At 40.1% G+C, this 21575-nt stretch overlaps 2 protein-coding genes across 3 annotated transcripts in view; one reads left to right on the forward strand and one right to left on the reverse strand.

The window, feature by feature from the left end:
- Nucleotides 1–21575, forward strand: part of rps16 (ribosomal protein S16) — a 1145183-nt gene that overhangs the window by 927239 nt on the left and 196369 nt on the right. The gene's annotated exons all lie outside the window — the stretch shown is intronic.
- Nucleotides 1–21575, reverse strand: part of nav3 (neuron navigator 3) — a 357961-nt gene that overhangs the window by 228177 nt on the left and 108209 nt on the right. For both annotated transcript variants that reach the window (XM_022671501.2, XM_022671500.2), the window contains exon 2: nt 20737–21363. In XM_022671501.2, coding sequence (XP_022527222.2) covers nt 20737–20808 — 72 coding nt within the window. In that variant the 5' untranslated portion in view covers nt 20809–21363. The remainder of the gene's footprint in view (nt 1–20736; nt 21364–21575) is intronic.

Genomic DNA, 21575 nt, shown 5'->3' on the forward strand with positions numbered 1-21575 from the left:
TGTTTCAGTTGTATAAAGGTATTTCAGTAGTATACAGGGGTTTCAGTGTTGTAGGGGTATTTCAGTGGTATAGGGGATGTTCCAGTGGTATATTAGAGTGTTCAATTGGTATACAGGGGAGTTTCAGTGGTATGGAGGGGGTGCTTCAGTGGTAAACAGGAATGTTTATTTGGTAGATTGGGGAGTTTCAGTGGTATATGTGAGTGTTTCATTTGTATGCACAGGCGTTTTAGTGGTATAAGGGGTGTTTCAGTGGTATAAAAGGGTGTTTCAATGGTATAAAAGGATTGTTCAGTAATATGGAGTGTATTTCAGTGTTGCAGGGGTATTTTAGTGCTACAGGGGGAGTTTCAATCATATACTGGGGTGTTTCAGTGGTATACCGGACTGTTTTTTATTGGTATACATGAATGTTTCAGTGGTATAGGGGGTATTTAAGTGTTTTCGGGGTATTGCAGTGGTATAGAGGGTATTTCAGTGGTATACAGGGATGTTTAGTGGTATAGAGGGCGTTTCTGTGGTATACAGGAGTATTAAATTGATATACAGGGGAGTTTCAGAGGTATAGAGGGTGTTTCAGTGTTATACGAGAGTGTTTAATTGGTATACAGGGGAGTTTCAGTGAAATAGGGGGTGTTTCAGTGCTATATGAAAATGTTTAATTGGTATAGTCTTATGGGGATGTTTCAGCTGTAAATGGGAGTGTTTAATTGGTAGGGGAGTTTCAGATGTATAGGGGGTGTTTTGGTGGTAAATGGGAGTGTTTAATTGGTATACAGGGGAGTTTCAGTGATATAGTGGGTGTTTCAGTGGTAAATGGTAGTGTTTTGGTGGTAAACGGCAGTGTTTTATTGGTATACAGGGGAGTTTCAGTGGTATAGGAGGTATTTTGGTGGTAAATGGGAGTGTTTTATTGGTATACAGGGGAGTTTCAGAGGTATAGAGGGTGTTTCAGTGGTAAATGGTAGTGTTTTGGTGGTAAATGGCAGTGTTTTATTGGTATACAGGGGAGTTTCAGTGGTATAGGAGGTATTTTGGTGGTAAATGGGAGTGTTTTATTGGTATACGGGGTGTTTCAGTGGTATGGGGGTGTTTCAGTGGTAAATGAGAGTGTTTAATTGGTATACAGGGGAGTTTCAGTGGTATAGGGGGTGTTTCAGTGGTATATGGGAGTGTTTAATTGGTATACAGGGGTGTTTCAGTTGTATGGGGTTTGTTTTGGTGGTAAATAGGAGTGTTTAATTGGTATACAGGGGTGTTTCAGGGGTGTAGAGGGTGTTTCAGTGTTTCAGTGCTGCAGTGTTAGCAGATATAGGGTGGTCTTATATTAAATAAGCTTGGCTGTCCTCCCCGGGGATGAGTTATGGTCTGAAGATGTTCCGCTGCTGGACTCCTCTGGCTAAAATAGAACCGTTCCGGTGCTCATCGTTTATCTTCCAGATTTAATTAACTTCCTCCTGTGTGGATCGTCTGACCTTTCCACATGTCTAAACCCATCATCACAGCTCCGCTAAATACACTGACCACCCCAACGTCCACTGATTCATCTGCAGCTTAACCCTTTATACTCTAGCACTTTTACAACACAGTACGTATTACTAATCAACAAGTACTTGTACAGTAACGCAAACTGCCTGAGCTGTTCCTCATTTTTTCTCAGTCTAATTACCAAACAGATTCTTATTATTGCTGCATTGGAGATAAGAGTCTGATGCCATGGGTCAACTTTGTGATGTCATAAAACACTGTTCATTAATATCTGTACACTCATTCAGCCTGCAGTAGTTTAGCCCCACCCATTAATACTAATTCTGTCTCTTAACTTGATTCTTGATGCAGATTCTTAAACTGATCCTCAGTGTAAAAATGAATCTGATCATGTTTCTGATTCTTATTTTGATTAATATCACAGTTCAGAGTCTGATTGAAATTTGGATTCTAATTTATATCTCCGCTCTGATTCTGATTCTGATTCCAATCTTTGTTTCTTGCTTTTGACAGTTTGAATCTGTTTTTTAATTCAGACTATAATTCTAATTCTGATTGTGAGCCATATTCTGATTCTGACGCTCATTTAATTCTGATTCTGGCTCTGACTTTGACCCTGCTGCTGATTCAGGATCTGGTACTTATTTTTATTCGTTCTCCATCAGAAAAGGAATGTGAGGAATTCTGCTGCACCTGATCCTGCGGGTCCCCGAGCGGTGCCGGTGTCTGGGCTGGAGAACCCGGCTGGGTTCTGGGCTTTTGTTCAATCGAGAATAAGCCGATATCCCAGCTGTTTTCCGTACAGTATTCCAGCCCTGTAATATGTCCTATCCATTTAATGTCCCTCAGTGGAAATTTCCAGACCTGCTTGGGCTCTGAGAATCTGCACCTGAAATGACTATACACAGATCATATATGCAAGAAATATATTCATCATTTCTAGCTGTATGGATTTACAGCTCTGGAAAAAAAAATATAAGTCCACTTCAAAATGCTCAGTCTCTCTGATTTAACTATTTATAGGTATATGTTTGAGTAAAATTATCATTCTTGTTTTATTCTATAAACCACTGACACCATTTCTCCCAAGTTACAAATACAAATTTTGTAATTTAGAGAAGTTATTTGCAGAAAATTTGATATGGTCAAAATAATGAAAAATGTACAGTGCTTTCAAACCTTAAATAATACAAAGAAAACACATTTATATTCATTTAGAAACAACAATGCTAATGTTTTAAAAGTTCAGAAATCAATATTTGGTGGAAATACCCTAATTTCAAATCACAGCTCCACCAGTCTTTCACACTGCTTTTGGGTGACCTTATTCCACTCCTGGCACAAAAATCTTGATGACATGATAACATTTAGAAGTTTTTCATTGTGTTTCATGCAATTTATATGAATGTCAGTCAGCAACGGCAGGATGACATTAGGAGACCAATAAAAAGAATGGCAAATGGCAGCTGGGGTGAATTGCATAAAAATAACAGTTCAAAACAATCTCTTAGAGGCAGGACTCTCTAGAAAAAGGAGCTTCTTTAATGAAAAGCAAAGAAGAGCCAGGCAAAAATTTGCAAAAGATCATAAAAATTGGACTATAGAAGACGGGAGTATGGTCATCTTCTCTTGAGTCCAATTTATAAGTTTTGCTCAACACCTGGCCATCAAATGTTTGGATGGAGACCTGCAGAAGTGTATCTGCACTAACTGTAAAATTTGGTGAGGAATCAGTGATGATCTGTGGATGCTTCAGCAAGGCTGGGCAGAATTGGGCAGTTTGATCTCTGTAAATGACGTGGTTATCCTGGAAGAAAACTTGCTTCCTTCTGCTTTGGCAATGTTCCCCAACTCTGAGAACTGTTTTTTTTTCAGCAGGGCAATGCTCAATTCCACACAGCTAGATCAATTAAGGTATGGATGAAGGACGACCAGATCGAGACCCTGTCATGGCCATCAGATTTGAACCCCATTGAAAATCTATAGAATATAATCAAGAGAATAATAGATTTTCACAAGCCATCAAACCAGGCTGAACTGCTTGGATTTTTATGCCAGGAGTAGCATAAGGTCACCCAAAAGCAGTGTGAAAGAATGGTGGAGAGCATGCAAAGACACATGAAAGCTGTGATTAAAAATCTGGATTATTCTACCACTTATAAATTGTGAAATCTTCCTTAGATAAAACCTGTGTTCATTTTATTCAAACATATACATATAAATAGTTAAATCAGAGAAAATGATTATGTTGAAGTGGTCTAATGTTTTTTTTCAGAGCTGTATAATACCTATGGGTGAGTGCTCACAGTTTGACAGCAGGACTCCTGCTCCTCCAGAGCTGCTTTGGAAATCTGTTTATTTTATTGGAGTAATAATAGACAGTGTGTTTTCCCTTTCCTACAATAACAGCCACTACGAGAGAGAGAGAGAGAGAGAGAGAGAGAGAGAGAGAGAGAATGATACAAAGAGAAAAAGAGAGATAAGGAGAGAGAGAGAAAGCTAGAGATAGATAAAGACAGGGAAAGATAGAGATAGTGGGGAAAGTGAGATTTAGACAGAGGGATAGAACAATTAAGATATGGTGGAGATACAGAGAGAGAGTTAGACAGAGAGAGAGAGTTAGACAGAGAAAGGGAGAGAGAGAGAGAGAGAGAGAGAGAGAGATAGAGAGAGATAGACACAGAGAGAGAGAGAGAGAGAGAGAGAGAGAGAGAGAGAGAGAGAGAGAGTAAGATATATAGAGAGAGGGAATATGTTTGTAAACAGGTGTTCATGGTGTTTTCGGAACAGTTAGCATAGCGCTAATCTGCAGTGCTGGAGAGGCTAATTCCGCTAATTAGCGAGAGGTCAGTCGGGGTCGGGGACGCTCTGGGACGAAAAATCACCTTCAGTTACCACACACATACACACACACACTCCTCCTTTATTACCAAGTGAGAAGCCAGTTCTTTAAGCACTGTTGATAACTAAATGTGCTTATTAAATGTATTACTGTAACAATAAAAAAAAAATGAAGATACAATAAACTATCATTACATTGCACAGCTCTACCTGTGAGCTGCTCTGGTTCTAGATGGTTCTGATTGTGTTCTGTATCTGGATGGAGTGTATAATAATGGTGTGTGTGTGTGTGTGTGTGTGTGTGTTTGTGTGTATGCAGATCCATCTGCCTGGGTAAACAAAGTACACACACTGTAGACCAACACTAGATCTGAGATAATTATCAACAAATAATACACACACACACACACACACACACACACACATTTCATTAAGACTTTGCAGCACAGATAACAGACTAGTAAAAGTATAAACTGGATTTTCTGATCAGTATTCCAGCTAGTCTGGCTATATATATATATATATATATATATATATATATATATATATATATATATATATATATATATGCAGCATGTTTATCCACAGATGTTGCAGCTGGACCTGTAGATTCTGCTCTACACTCAAATGCTGTATTGAGGATACATCTGGAGACCAGACAGGGCAAGGTAGCAAATGTTTCTGGTGGAGGCATTCCTGGGAAACTCTTGCTGTGTGTGGGTGAACATTATCCTGCTGAAATATACCAGGAGGAAGTCCTGCCATGAGAGACACTAGCACATGTGTCTGCAGGATGTTCTGCACATATCACTGAGCTGTTAGTGTCCCTCATATCACTACTAGGGGTGGGTGACTGTCGTATGCAATGGCAATGAGTGATGGCAGTGTGTCGCTCCATGAGAACTCCATACTGAAATTGAACATCAGATCCCAATCAGAACCTGGGTTCATCACTAATGGCTCTGAAGTGACAACGGCTCGCTGGCTATCAGTCTAGATGATGAGCAGTCTCTTAGTCAATATATATTTTAGTATACATATACTACATTGTAAACTATCATAATTATATTATTCAATATCCACTTTGAATCAGAAAATGTTCATTTTTTTCTAAATATTTCATGAATTAAGTAGTATCCACTACATGAATTAGATAAAAATGTTCTTTCTGATAAAAAGATGGTTTATATTATCACCTGTGTATTTAACCCTTGTGTGGTGTTCGGGTCTGTGGGACCTGTTTTCATTTTTCATCAAATGATACTAAAAAAATATTTTTTCTAACTCAAACTCATTGGCATTGGCTCATTTTTTGTGAAAAACATATATCAAAACACATTTTCACACACACACACACACATTTATATTACACACAGTGTGTTTGGCCAAGGGCTAATAAACATTGCTTCATTTGTAAATTTGAAACTAAACAAATTTTCTACTCATATCTTGAGTTTAATTCATTTTCTTTTACATTTTATTAAAAAACTAATAAAAAAAGAGTAGCACTTTTTGAAAGAAATGTAACATAAGAAAGGTAAAGGGCAAATATTAACCATGTAAGCTCTTTATATTGCTTGCAATTTAGGAGAAGCAAGCATGTGTAAAACATTTTAATGTAATAATTGCTTAATTTTGCTGAATTAAATACAAGTTACAAAGTAAACGAGTAACAAAAATATGAACACCACACAAGTGTTAAAGACGTGGAGGTGTGTCAGAGATGGTGTGGTTGAGATGGTGTGGTTGAGATGATGTGGTGGAGATGATGTGGTGGAGATGGTGTGGGGAGTGGGGCGGTGAGGACGAGGTGTCAGCGTTAGGAAAACACTGCTGTATGTCTAAGGAATGCAGGTAAGAGAGATAGGTTGTCACTAAACCCAGCATTCCTCAGTAACTCCACAAATACACAGAGGGCCTGACAGCGCTGACAGGTAATAACACACCTGAGCCGCTGTTTACAGGCTCAAACTGTGCCTGTAGATGATGGAGCTGTGTCTGGATGTGAGCTTGTTTATTCTGTACATCCCTCCTTCACCTCACACCATTCACTGCTAACCCATACAGGTGAAGAATCATTGTTTTAGTTTATATAAACTGCTGAATGTAACCAACATTCAGTAAAGGCCTTTGTTATATACAGACAAATACACTCTTTTTTTCCTTCTTGGTGAGAGAAAATGCAGTAAAAAACATTTTGCTCAGCTGATGGACTTTATGAAGTGGTGCATCATTGGACACATTTCAGCTGGTCACTCCTAGTAGTAATACAAGGGACACGTGTTGCCTACTCTCATGGCAGGACTTCCAACTGGCATTTTTCAGCAGGATAATGTTCACCTACAAACAGCAAGGGTTTCCCAGGAATGTCTCCACCAGAAACATTTGCTACCTTGCCTTGCCTGGTCTCCAGATTTATTAACAATCCAGCATTTATAGGAACATCTGGGAGGGCAGCTTCAGCAACCTATGAGTGTAGAGCAGGATCTAGAGTCCCCGCTGCAACATGTGTAAGTAAATGTGCTTCAGGATGCCGTACAGAACCTGTATACCTTCATACTCAACCGTATCTCATCTTGTATCCAGTCTAGAGGCTCTAACAGGGAACTAGAGCTTCATTTCTTTTACAGTTCTCACAGTAAACGTATCCTTTTTCTGTATTATTGTACGTTCTGAAGTGTACGGGATGCTCTATAATGCTGTGTAAGAGTTATGTGATTCACACACTGATTGACACATTGTAATACACATTATACTACACTACAGGAAGTACAGGGTGCTCTAAAATGCTTTGTAATGTTTATATATTCCACACGCTCATTCTGACAGACTGTAATACACTACAGGACGCATAGGGGGCGCTCTATAATGTTCTTTTATGTTCATAAAGTCTACACACTCATTCTGACAGACTGTAATTCAATACAGGAAGCCTAGGGGGCGCTCTATAATGCTCTGTAAGATTTATGCAATACACACAACACAAATGGGGGCGCTGTAAGTCTTTTAATGGCTATATTTCAGTCAGTCAGCATGTTAGAGCGGGTGGAGAAACAGCCCCATCAGGTTTTATGAAGGACATATACTGCCATACAGTCCAGGCAGTTCCATTACCATTCACACCACAAGTACAGCAGCTGTGATTTAAGACCAGTCTATAATAAGCGCAGAGGACACACACACACACACACACTGGTCATGGGCAAACACCCGCACACATTCGGCAAGGAGACTGCAGAGCAGACTGAGTAGATGGCGAAGTCATCCATTCAGCAGCTCACATATGGATGAGAAGGCCTATAAAACAGAGCTATTTCAGAGATTCAGAGCTAAAAACAATGGAAATACAGAGCCAAACTTTAAACCAAATCTCAACACACACATATACACTTAGTTACACTAATCTACAGTGGTTGGACAATGAAACTGAAACACCTGTCATTTTAGTGTGGGAGGTTTCATGGCTAAATTGTAGCAGCCTGGTGGTCGTTCTTCAATAATTGCACATTATTGCACCAGTAAGAGCAGAGTGTGAAGGTTCAATTAGCAGAGTAAGAGCACAGTTTTGCTCAAAATATTGCAATGCACACGACATTATGGGTGACATACCTGAGTTCAAAAGAGGACAAATTGTTGGTGCACGTCTTGCTGGCGCATCTGTGACCAAGACAGCAAGTCTTTGTGATGTATCAAGAGCCACGGTATCCAGGGTAATGTCAGCATACCACCAAGAAGGACAAACCACATCCAACAGGATTAACTGTGGATGCTGTAAGAGGAAGCTGTCTAAAAGGGATGTTCGGGTGCTAACCCGGATTGTATCTAAAAAACGTAAAACCACGCCTGCTCAAATCACGGCAGAATTTAATGTGCACCTCAACTCAACTCTCCAGTTTCATTGTCCAACCCCTGTAGCAGCTCAGCGCTATTCTGTTTAGCATGCTAACAGGTAAGCTAACAATGCATAGAAACCCAAAGCAGCCTCTATCTAAAGTCTAGATCTTCATCAAAGGGGTGTTTTTCCCCCAAACCTTCAAATTAAAAGCACAACTTATATTATATATTCAACAGTTCTGGGAAAGCTGCTAATTTAGTGTTTTTCTGGAAATCAAAGGTATTAAAAAGAGGTTATCCTCTTTTTCCTCATTTTCAGTGTGACATAGAGCTAATGAAACCTCTACAGAGCATCCAGAGAAGAAGCAGCGTGTTAGCGTTAGCATTAGCACAAGTGTTAGATAACACTGTGGGCACTAGGCAGCTGCCAATCTGAGGTTAAGTGGGTTCATTTTAGCAACCGTCGCCTTAAAGATATCCAGCGGTGCTCACAACATGCATTAAAACACACACACAACCACATTTCTGCAATGCTAATGTGGAGATACTGCCAATAGCATACACACACACACACACACTGATCACTCCTTAGCACCAGGCCAGGCCTTGATCACAATCAGAATCACGATAATTCAGTCCTCCATCAGCTGGAGCACTGAGCCAGAACACGTAATAACGGTGGATAAACGCAGGTTTATAACGTGTTCAGGAGTAAATGCTAACGATGCTTCACCTATATACAGCGCAGCACTGTTCAGCCTCATTAAAGCAGCAAAACAATGGAATATAAACTCACAGTTTCACACAGCAGCGTTTTTAATGTTTACTCTGATGAAAACTGTAAAAGCAGCAGAATCTAAATGATCTTACAGCAGTGAAACAAGTGAAGCAGGATAACTGTCTCCAATACTAATCACCTAAACCAGCAGCTCACACTACTTTATAGTATTGCTGAATGAAAAGAGGCATCGGCCACATTATTAAACACAAATATAGACATTTTACTTACTGCCCAATCCCACCAGCAATCCTGCACAAGTCTTTTAAGTATATATGGAACCAGTCCACATTTTGGACACTTATTTAATACATCTTATTCAATGTTTTATTTTTTTTTCCCTACATTTAAATAAATATTGAAGTGATCCAGATTATGAAGGAACACAGACGGTACCATATAAGAAAACCAAAATACTCTAAATTTATCTGTGGTGCTGTTAACTTGTGGTTTCTGAGGCTGATGAACGTATCCTAAACAACAGAGGAAACTCTTGCTCTTCCTTTCCTGGGGCGCTCCTGATGAGAGCCAGTTTCCTTATATCACTTTGTGGCTACACTTGAGGATACTTTCAAAGTTTTTCGGATTGACTTAAATTAATTTCTTAAAGTATTTTTTCTTTACTTAGTTTATAATAGTCATAATATGGATTAGCATATTAATCAAATAGAGCTATTTACTTTATAATAACTCTACCTCTTCAAAACTTTACAACTGATGCTCTCAAACACATTACGAGGCAAGAAATTCAATTAAATATCTCTTCACAAGTTCAGCACAGCTGTTAACTGAACGCTGTTCCAAGTGACTCTACCCCATAAAGCTGAGAAAAGTATAAAATTTTAAATCTAAAATACAAAACTCTCCAAAAGTATTGGAACAGTAAGGTCAATCCTTTTATTTCTGCTTTTGATTGAAAACATTTGAATTTAAAATTTAAAGATTGATATGAGACAAAAGATCATTTTTTTACTTTTATTTCCAAGTATTTAGATCTGGATCTGATACACAGTTCAGAAGATTCAGCACCTTCTGTCTGAACCCGCTTATTTTTCTTGTGAGCAAAAGTATTGGAACATGTGACTTTCAGGTGTGTTTTGTTGCCAAGGTGTGTCCTCATACCTTGATTATTTAAGCAATTGTCACGGAAATGGGGTGACCCAGGCAGGGTGACGAGGAAAGCGGACACAAGTGCAGGTAAGGGCGGAATAAATAAATAATTTATTAAATAAATAACAAATAAACAAAGAAACAAGAAAATGCGTAACAAAGATAATAAACCAATAACCAAAATAAACAGTGAAACAAAATAACATAAACCTAAACAAACAAGATATACTAGAAATAAACTAACAGGGCTAGGGAAATATATACAAGGGAATAAACTAATAAACACAAAGCAGGGGTATTTACAAGGAGCCAAGGAAGACGGAAATAAACAAGAAACTAGAAACATGAACAAGTGATAAACATAGAAACTACGACGTGAAGAACAGAGGCTATGAAACACTGAGAAACTATGAAACACAGAGAGAGACGAAACAACAGGGGAAGGTGCAAAGACCGACCGAGACAAAGTGGCAGAGGAGGGCTATTTAAAGAAACAGGAAACACACTATAATTAGAAACACCTGGGGAAGGGGCGGAGCAACAAATGAGAAACAGGTGGAAAAGTACTGAGACGGGAGACACAGGGGAGCACAGGTCACGTGGGGAAGACACACAGAGACATGAGACAGGGCTAAGACGTGACAGCAATAAATAGCGCTGAATATCTACATTCAGTTTCAGATCTGTGTTTTATCTGTGCAGACTGTGTAACATTTATAGTTAGAGAAATAATTTACATTAAACCAGAGAGCTGTCTATGGATGATAAACAACCAACTGTAAAGCTGAGAGAAGACTTTTAAAGGGGACAGTATATATTTTTTTGTTTACAATTGCTTTTTTTTTTGCTGTGTAGTTTGTATGACTACAGTATTAAACTACAATGCAGTTTTTTTTATAATGAAAAAGAAAAACACTGAATGACAGGTCTGATTGGTGATGTAGTGGAACATCTGAAGTAATACAGTTTACTGCACAACACCCTGCATATTACATATGTATCCTTCCACCACTTTATTGATACGTATGTGATTTTAAAAACATTTTTAAAACACTTTATAATATTTAAATTGTAAGAAAAGTCCAGGTAGAGACATAATGCCAATAGACTAGGACCCTCTGGAGCAGTGGAACTGTGTATTCTGGAATGATGGAGCTCCATTCGTCTTAATACAATGAAGTTGGGTGCCGATCATCCGAACGTCTGAACATCCTTTGATCTTGACAACATATGAGCATCATATTGAATGCTAAATGCAACCCAGTAAATCCAGTAAAGAGTCTTCTCTGGACTCTGTTACTCCAACAAAAGAACTGTGTTTAATACCCTTTTCAGAAAAAAACAGTGAGAGAGCAGCTGTCCCAATACTATTGTATGTATAGAATATATGTATAGGCTCTGAGTGTAAGTGTGGAGGATGGTATTGTGGTATTGTAAGAAACTCAGACGCCACCAGATAAGATGAATGAGGACAATTAAACAGATAATTTGCCTCCCTATATAATAAATACGCTCCCTGAAGGAGTGTGCGTAGAAGTGTGTGCGTCTGTGTGCGTGTGTGTTAGCGTGATAAGAGCAGCAGAGTGTCTCCGTTTGGTTTAATAACCTGTGGGAGGAGTCGGCGGGTGCTGTACCGTGCTAGTTTGTTATGCAGGGCGCGGCGGCGGGCACAGCGAGTCGGACCGCTGGGAACGCGGTGCTAACGGCTGCTGGAGAACTTCATCCGTCTCTGCTGTGCTAAACGCAGTTTTACAGCAGCGACTCGGACTGAATAAGAACGAGAGCAGCTCAGCCCGGGTTAAGACAGGAATATGAATCAGAGACACTGACAGTGTGTGGGTGAGAGTGTGTGAGGGTGTGGGGGGTGCTTCATATGGATTCATACACTGAATAATTTATAAAGTTATGATACAAAGATATTGTGGGTTTGTTAGCAGAGCAGACTGAAGGGTCGATTCCAGTGATGCCACAGCCATCCGTCAGTGATCTCATGTCCCAGAGATCAGAACTGTCCTCTTTCTTTCTAGGTGAACAGGATGGAAACATACCCAACTAGCACCTGTGCACCCATGCACCAGTACATCTCGACCCCTAACCTCTTATTTCTCTACTAACTACCACACTAAAGCGTGGTCCTCCCTCTCCCACATCAGCAAGGTTGATTCTAGCTAGTGTTGGACTCTGTGGAGGCTGGAAAATGTCCAGTTCTATGGGAATCCCAGTCACTGACAGGTGTATATGGCATTACTAGAAATCAAAGCTGCAAAACAATCATATTGTAGCCTGTATTTGTCTTGTGTTTTTTCCTGTTTTGGTTCCATGTGCTTTTGCCCTTTGTTTTCCTGTTTTGTGTTTTTGTCTTCCTTCTCTTTTACGTATGCACACGGCTTTATTTTGTTAGTTTCCTGTCTCCGCCCTAGCCCCGTCCTAGCCATTAGTGTTGTCACCATGTGTCTTGTTTGTAACCCCGCCTCCTCATTACTGGTCACAGGTGTTCCTCACCCTCCTCGGGTATTTAAGCCCCTTTGTTTCAGTGTTTTGTGTGGAGTCTTTTGTGTGTCTCAAATGCTGTGTATTGTTTTGTATGCTTGAGTTCACCTGTCAGGTCTGTTGGGTTTGGTTTTCCTTGTTTTTTGTAGTTTATTTTACTTTTTCTTGTTTTATCTGTTTTTTTTTTTCATTTTGCTACCCATGTTTGCTTTTTATGTTTTTCTTTTGTTTATCTTATTTGTTTAATAAATTTGATCATGCTATTCTGTCTGTCTTCTTACCCTTTTCTTTATGACTCCTATAGAATCTGCAGAACTAATCTCTTAACTGCTGCTGTATGCTGGTTGTTATTGATAAGCAGCTTTGGTCATCAATGCAGGTGAGTCTGGAGATTTTGATCAGATCCAACACCCACTCACACGAGACAACCGACACCAGAAAAATCACATTTCATCACATCACCCAGCCCTGTGGGACAAGATACAGGAGTAGGAAGCAAACTGGATCTCTGAACTCTGATTAAAACAATCTCTAGCAGTCTGGACATCAATTGAACCTGATCAATTAACAGCTGTAATGAAGGCCACTGATCAATCAGGCCCCGGCTCAGATTGATCAGGTCAAACTGACCAAAGCATGGAGCTCTGCTGGGTCAGAAAGAGAGCTTATTCAGAGATTTACTCACAAACGGCTTTGATGCTGACAGAACTACAGCCAATATGCTAATATCACTAACAACCAGTGGAAGGTATTGGGTTCTCTGGTTTGTTTTCATTATTTATGCATCATTCAATTTTGATACAATGTAAATAATAACTGGAGTTTTACATTATGCAAAAATAGTGTAGTGAAACAATGATACTGAATATAAAGTAAAAATGAAAATGGGTGAACAATAGAATAGTAGTATAACCGAAAATGCTTGTATGGTAAAAATTTCAAAATGTTTTAATTTACGGTGACAATGGAAGTTTAAAATTGCACAAATAGCTAAAAAATAAGAAACACTTTTTGGGCGAGAGCGTCATTTTAGACAGTACTCAGTTGTGAGTAATGCAGAGGTGAGTGTTTGTGAGAGTTTGCGAGAGTAAACAGCAGCAGTGATGTCATTCTGAGCGTGGATCTGTTCTGCATGCCTCCACCCGGGTTTTGTTCTTGTAAAGCTGGCGTCGGGCTCTCACAGTAAACGCTGCTGGAATGCAGATGGAGTAGGATGCTGGGTAATCTCACATCAGCTGTAGAATGTTCCAACTCAATTATTCATGAGACATATGTCGGGCATTAGCATGGAACCGTGTGCCGCGCTACAACATGGGCACTGCCCAGATTAGCATGTGCTGCTGAACCCCTCACACCCCCAACAGACACCCCCCCACCACTCTCCCCGCTACACGGTCATCCCCCATTACAGAACACACAGCGCCAGCAGCAGCACCCCTTAATACCAACCTATTACTGTAATAAAACCAACTGCGGAAACCAACATACGCTGCACTGTTAGCGTTCTTTTGCATTTACTTACAAGAGAATCATCCCACCTCATCCCAACTCAGTCCATCCAAAAGGATTGGTTGGAGCTTCATCATTTCAGAGAACACAGTTCCACTGCTACATTGGTTTCACAATTAATTGGGTGTGGTTTAGCAGTTATAATAGGTGCCACGTAACAGTGGTAATGAGTTTAATGTAACAATGAAAATGGCTGTAATATAACAATGTTAATATGTGTAGTGTATTAATAATAATAGATGTAGTGTAACAGTGATGATGGGTGTAAAAATTATCATGAGTTTAATGTAACAATGGTAATGCATGTACAGTAACAATAACACTTTGTGTTGGGTAACAGTGATAATGGTTGAAATGACAAAAATCTTAAGTGTTTAACAAAGGCTATAGTGGAACAGTGAGAATCAGTGAACTGTAACAGTACTAAATTGTGTAGTGTAACAATGAGAATGGGTTTATTCTAACACTGATAATGTTTGTAGTGTAACTATGATAAAGTACAGTGATAAATAGTGTAACAGTGATAATAGATTTACTGAATATTTGCTGCACCTGTTAAATCCAGTGGCAACACAGCTCCAATTTCTTTCCATATTACTGGCTAATATCGGCGACACACACACTCGCGCGCACAGACACACACACACACACACACACCAGGGACGAACTTATCATGCCTGCCTCGTTAGCCAGAACCAGGTCAGGGTGAAAGAACACACACCTCCAAATTTCACACACACCCCAGAAAGAGAGAAAGAAAGGATAGAGAGAGGGAGGTAGAGGTGAGAGAGAGAGAGAGAGAGAGAGAGAGAGAGAGGAAAAACAGGGGGGTAGAGGTGTAGAGAGGGAGAGAAAGAGAGAGAGAGGAAAGAGAGAGGGGGTAGAGGTGTAGAGAGGGAGAGAAAGAGAGAGAGAGGAAAGAGAGAGGGGGTGAAGGTGTAAAGAGGAAGAGAAAGAGAGAGAGAGGAAAGAGAGAGAGGGTAGAGGTGTAGAGAGGAAGAGAAAGAAAGAGGGGTAAATGTGTAGAGAGGGAGAGAAAGAGAGAGAGAGGAAAGAGAGAGGGGGTAGAGGTGTAAAGAGGAAGAGAAAGAGAGAGAGGAAAGAGAGAGGGGGTAGAGGTGTAAAGAGGAAGAGAAAGAGAGAGAGAGAGAGAGGAAAGAGAGAGAGGGTAGAGGTGTAGAGAGGTAGAGAAAGAAAGAGGGGTAAATGTGTAGAGAGGGAGAGAAAGAGAGAGAGAGGAAAGAGAGAGGGGGTAGAGGTGTAAAGAGGAAGAGAAAGAGAGAGAGGAAAGAGAGAGGGGGTAGAGGTGTAAAGAGGAAGAGAAAGAGAGAGAGAGAGAGAGGAAAGAGAGAGAGGGTAGAGGTGTAGAGAGGTAGAGAAAGGAAGAGGGGTAAATGTGTAGAGAGGGAGAGAAAGAGAGAGAGAGGAAAGAGAGAGGGAGTAGAGGTGTAGAGAGGGAGAGAATGAGAGAGAGAGGAAAGAGAGAGGGGTAGAGGTGTAGAGAGGGAGAGAAAGAGAGATAGAGAAAAAAGAGAGGGGGTAGAGGTGTAGAGAGGGAAAGAGAGAGAGGAAAGAGAGATGGGGTAAAGGTGTAGCGAGGGAGAGAAAGAGAGAGAGGGGAAAGAGAGAGAGGCTAGAGGTGTAGAGATGGAGAGAAAGAAAGAGGGGTAAAGGTGTAGAGAGGGAGAGAAAGAGAGATAGAGGAAAGAGAGAGGGGGTAGAGGTGTAGAGATGGAGAGAAAGAGAGAGACAGGAAAGAAAGAGGGGTAGAGGTGTAGAGAGGGAGAGAAAGAGAGAGAGAGGAAAGAGAGAGGGGTAGAGGTGTAGAGAGGGAGAGAAAGAGAGGGAGAGAAAGAGAGAGGGGGTAGAGGTGTAGAGGTGTAAAGAGGGAGAGAAAGAGAGAGAGAGGAAAAAGAGGGGGGTAAAGGTTTAGACAGGGAGAGAAAGAGAGTGAGAGGAAAGAGAGAGGGGTAGAGGTGTAGAACGGGAGAGAAAGAAAGAGAGAGGAAAGAGAGAGTGGGTAGAGGTGTATAGAGAGAAAAAGAGAGAGGAAAGAGAGAGGGGTAGAGGTGTAGACAGGGAGAGAAAGAGAGAGGGGGTCGAGGTGTATAGAAAGAGAGAGAGAGGAAAGAGAGAGGGGTAGAGGTGTAGAGAAAGAGAGAAAGAGGAAAGAGAGAGGGGGTAGAGGTGTAGAGAGAGAAAAAGAGAGAGAGAGGAAAGAGAGAGGGTGAAGAGGTGTAGAGAGGGAGAGAAAGAGAGAGAGGAAAGAGAGAGGGGGTAGAGGTGTAGAGAGGGAGAGAAAGAGAGAGAGGAAAGAGAGAGGCGTAGAGGTGTAGAGAGGGAGAGAGAAAGAAAATAGAGGGTAGATAGAGAGAGAGAGGGGGGGTGGAGGTGTAGAGAGAAAGAGGCTGTGTGTGTGTGTGTGTGTGTTCAGGTGATTATAAACGCGCAGTATGTAAATGAGGAAGACCAGCATGGCAATATTCACCAGTACGGGTGATAAATAGGAACAGATTACTTATTAGGGCTGCTGGACACATTCCCAGAATTCCTGAGATTCCCACACAAGGACCAAACGGCTGCGTCCCAAGTGTGTAGTAATTACTAACACTGACTAGTGTTTGAGTGTGTCGTGTTTAGTAAAGATAAAAGTGTAAGAGTTGAATATACTCAACTATTCATTAAACATACTTGTTTTTTGAGAAGTAGGTTATGATAAACAGTATTACCCAGAATGCAATGGGAAACAGAAAGGAAGGAGCCACTCACATCTGAAACTGAAGTATTAGAAAACAATGGAGGATTATGATGTACAGTAATTGCAGCAGCAACCACGCCAGGAGAACTTACTGTGTAACATGGTGTGTATGTATGTTGCTGTAGCAACACTATATCACTTCCTGTTATTACTAAATATATATGTATGTTAATATTTAGTATCGTAACCTGTCAAACCCACATTATTAATATGTTTATATGTTTTTCATGTGCCATCATAATATACAGTATAGACATAATTTTGAGGACTCAAATAGGGACTGGCAAGCTGGCTAGCTAGTTAGCACTAACAAAGCCTAGCTTGGTCAGCCAGAATCACTTTTATACTATTAGCTTAGTGTAGCATAGCTACACAGCTAACAAATTAGTGCCCATTCCCAGAGTAGAAAACATATTCATTTCAATGTTTAGTTTTTAAATGCACCTTTTTGTTTTAGGGAATGTGCATTTTGAAAAGTGCTCTCTTTGGCTAGCTAGCCTAGAATTTTTCGGTATGTTAGCTACATAGCTAACAAATTCGATGCAGTTCTAACCTTAAACCATAAATATGTATCAAATTGCACCTTTTTTTGCATCTGTTTTGTTCACTTTATTTTTTATCAACTTCCTTGACCCTCTGGTCTTGCGTGAGTTCCAACATCACGCACCTTCGGTAGCTCAAAATGGCCAGGATGTTAGATCTCCCTGACTAAAATAAAACATTCAGCTGTTAAAGGAACATCTATGTACCTAATATACTAGTCAAGGACTTGTCTTGGTCTAGTGGTGCGACCAACCCTTGTTATGTTATGTTATGTATGTTACTGTGCCACACATTTTACAGGCATCAAACTGGAGCCTTAACTCTTTCTGTATGTGAGCACTCTCTCTCTTGTGCATTACAACATGAGAGCCCTGAGATTGTCGCTGTGCTCATGTCTGGTCTTTCCAAAGATGAAAAATTTGTTGACAGTAGCCATTACACTGCTAAGGCCTTTATGCGTCTTGTTGACTCGCCTTTGAAACCCATCTTGGGCTGAGTTAAGCCCAAAGAGTAACCTAAAGAATCTGTCAAATGACGTGTTAAACGTTGTCAGCAGGGTCGACTCTGGCCGAATCTGGCATCCAGGACACTAAAGTACTTGGCTGCAGCAAGATTTGTTGTGAGGTATTCTGACATAGGTAAGGGGTAGTGGGGTCTTTGTATTGGCTTGTTAAGTTCTCTTGGGTCCAATCATTCCTTCAGCTAATGCATTCACCCATTCAGTGGATTCTGTTACCTTGCATATGATAGACTTTTTCATCTTGTCGAGCTCTTGCTTAAGCAGTAGTAAGTTTTGAGCCTCGTCCTCCCCAGAAACTGCTAGTATCAGCTTAATTAGATTTAGGTCCAAACTGGCCCTACTTTGCGCATTGCTTTATTGTCAACAATGTGTAATTCCAATGACACTGAGTGGTTTCTGTGCATGCCCCTCACCTTAAGTTGCTCACCTCCATAGGCTGTGAGCCACTGGGTGACACAGGTTGTGCAGCAGTGTCTTTAAAAATCTTTGGAAAATATACATGTTTGTGTGGCTACTTCTATGTCTGCATAGACTTGTTTAGTGCCCTTGCTAGTGTTCTCGGTTGTGAGCATGTCTAGATAGAGCTGTGGCCCCTGGCCATTTAGTCGCTATTTGAGTAGCCACAGTCCTTCACCAGTAGTGTCAGTTTGTTTATAAAAGGTCTCTTTATCCTCTTGCATTTTCTTGTGGAAGCGCTATCTGGCATACATCAGCTTAGACTTGAGAGTGAGATATTTTGTATACATGTTGTAGTACATCCTTAATTTCGTAGCATCATTAACCAATAGTCTTCATGTGTTATATTTATATTTATAACACAGGTGGCTGCACTCTGACCTGCAACAGAAGGTGACTAGCAAGAGCACCAGCTCGCTTTTCTCCTGCAGGCGTCCTGAAAACTGCTTATAACGGTGCCATACCTCCAGTAAAAACGGAAAATCCCAGGCCATTCCGGACGCTGGAACGCCAAACGTCTCCATGTGTAGTCGAGTATGTGAGTTTACTGCTTCTACTCTTTTATATTTTGCATTCTGGTATTATATTTAGCTGTTAGTAAAGCCATGGACACCAGCAGCTCGCCTCTGTTCTGTTTACTTTATTTTGACCAACTTACTGGTCTCACAAGGGTCACACACCTACGGTGACTCAAAATGGCCAGGATGTTACAATAGTGTGTTGTACAAAATTGGGACGCAGCCCAAAACACCTCCACATCTACACCATCTTCCACTCACACACTTTCACATCAAAGCCTGTGTGTGTGTGTGTGTTTAACCTCCAGAGGGAGCTGTTCAAAGCAGTGGGCTGGGAAAGATGATGAGATAAAAGAGAGTGGGGCAGCGGGAGGGCGGCGCCCCCAACAGATCCGACTATAAATAACCAACAGGAAGTCCAGGACATCAAACCCAAAACTCAACATCCACACTCTCCATCTACCTCCACTTCCACCCACGGCACTCAGAACCAGGGTCAAACCCATCCAGGACCACCTGAAACTCAGAATCTATTACCCAATGCGGTGATCAATTAATAAAAATAAAATCAGTAAACTAAACATTAGTGTACAATTATAAACACACAGCATTAGACTAAGGTCATAAACACACAACATTAGCCTACAGTTATAAACAAACAGCATTACCCTACAGTTATAAACACACAGCATTAGCCTACAGTTATAAACACACAGCATTACCCTACAGTTATAAACACACAGCATTAGCCTACAGTTATAAACACACAGCATTACCCTACAGTTATAAACACACAGCATTAGCCTACAGTTATAAACACACAGCATTACCCTACAGTTATAAACACACAGCATTAGCCTACAGTTATAAACACACAGCATTAGCCTACAGTTATAAACACACATCATTAGCCTACATGTATTAACACACAGCATTACCCTACAGTTATAAACACACAGCATTAGCCTACAGTTATAAACACACAGCATTACCCTACAGTTATAAACACACAGCATTAGCCTACAGTTATAAACACACAGCATTACCCTACAGTTATAAACACACAGCATTAGCCTACAGTTATAAACACACAGCATTACCCTACAGTTATAAACACACAGCATTAGCCTACAGTTATAAACACACAGCATTACCCTACAGTTATAAACACACAGCATTAGCCTACAGTTATAAACACACAGCATTAGCCTACAGTTATAAACACACATCATTAGCCTACATGTATTAACACACAGCATTAGCCTACAGTTATAAACACACAGCAATAGCCTACACTTATAAACACACAACATTAGCCTACAGTTATAAACACACAACATTAGCCTACAGTTATAAACACACAGCATTAGCCTACAGTTATAAACACACAACATTAGCCTACAGTTATAAACACACAACATTAGCCTACAGTTATAAACACACAACATTAGCCTACAGTTATAAACACACAAAATTAGCCTACGGTTATAAACACACAACATTAGCCTGCAGTTATAAACACAGCATTAGCCTACAGTTATAAACACACAACATTAGCCTACAGTAATAAACACACAGCATTAGCCTGCAGTTATAAAGGAAAGTGAACCGAGATGCACCTGACTCCAGAACAGCCTGACCACCGGAGACCTTCAGCACAAACAGAACCTCACTGTTATGTCACTTGTCAATAAACCGGTTAGCGTTTTAGTTGCTGGATATTTTCAGGTAAGAGAGAGCTGCTGTTAGCAGCTATATTAGCAGTGAAGGTACGCTGGTTTTGTAGGTGAAAGCGGGTGGAAATATCAGAGCTAACTTTAGAGAAGAGCTCCACCAGTTTCCAGGCTAAAACAAAAACAGAATAGCAGAAAATCAGAACCCAGAGCTTTACCTTTTTCTGATCCTCCAGTTTTTGGCTCGTGGATTTCTTCTGGACCTTCCCACTGTCCGGTTGTAACTCCATCCCGGGTGTGAACGTTAATTAATCCAATATTCCAGAGAAAAATTTTAATTCCAGGAGTTCAGATAAAACACGACCGATTCCTGAGTCACATTTTCTCTTGAGTGTTTGCAGTGATTTTAAATCTGAATTATCTGAACATGTTTATTTAGGATATACTCTAATCTCTATACACTCTATAATACTTATCTTTTACTTACATTATAGACTTTTAATATTTATAACATAAATAAAATGTGCTTTATTCATTTAACTTTTTTACTGTAAACTCTGATGTATTATCTTTTAAATTTTAAAAGATTCTTTATAGAATCTTAAAGAATATTAAAATCAAAGTTACATAAATATTACTTGTAAATATTACTGTAATAATAATAATAAATATTAATAATATTATTGATTTTATAAGTGATGAGAGATTCAGGGGAAAAGTGAGGTTCACGTCAGCGGAACAGGAAACCCAGCCTGATCCTCAGCCAGTAAAATATCCATTCAGAATTCCAGGCAGTAAATCCTCTCCGGTCCGGACCGCCGGTCCAGCAGGATCACACCTCACACCTGAAACACAGAAACAGAAAATAACATTAATGCTGTATAATATTACCTCCTGTTAAACAATCAGAGTGATGCACTGTGATTAAGTTCATTATAATTAAATAACAATTACCGTATTTTTCACACTATAAGGCACAACGTATTATAAGACGCACAATCAATAAACGTCTACTTTCTGGTAAATTTTTATATATAACGCGCACCAGATTATAAGG

Source organism: Astyanax mexicanus, chromosome 2 (assembly GCF_023375975.1).
Source record: "Astyanax mexicanus isolate ESR-SI-001 chromosome 2, AstMex3_surface, whole genome shotgun sequence".
NCBI lineage: Eukaryota > Metazoa > Chordata > Actinopteri > Characiformes > Acestrorhamphidae > Astyanax > Astyanax mexicanus.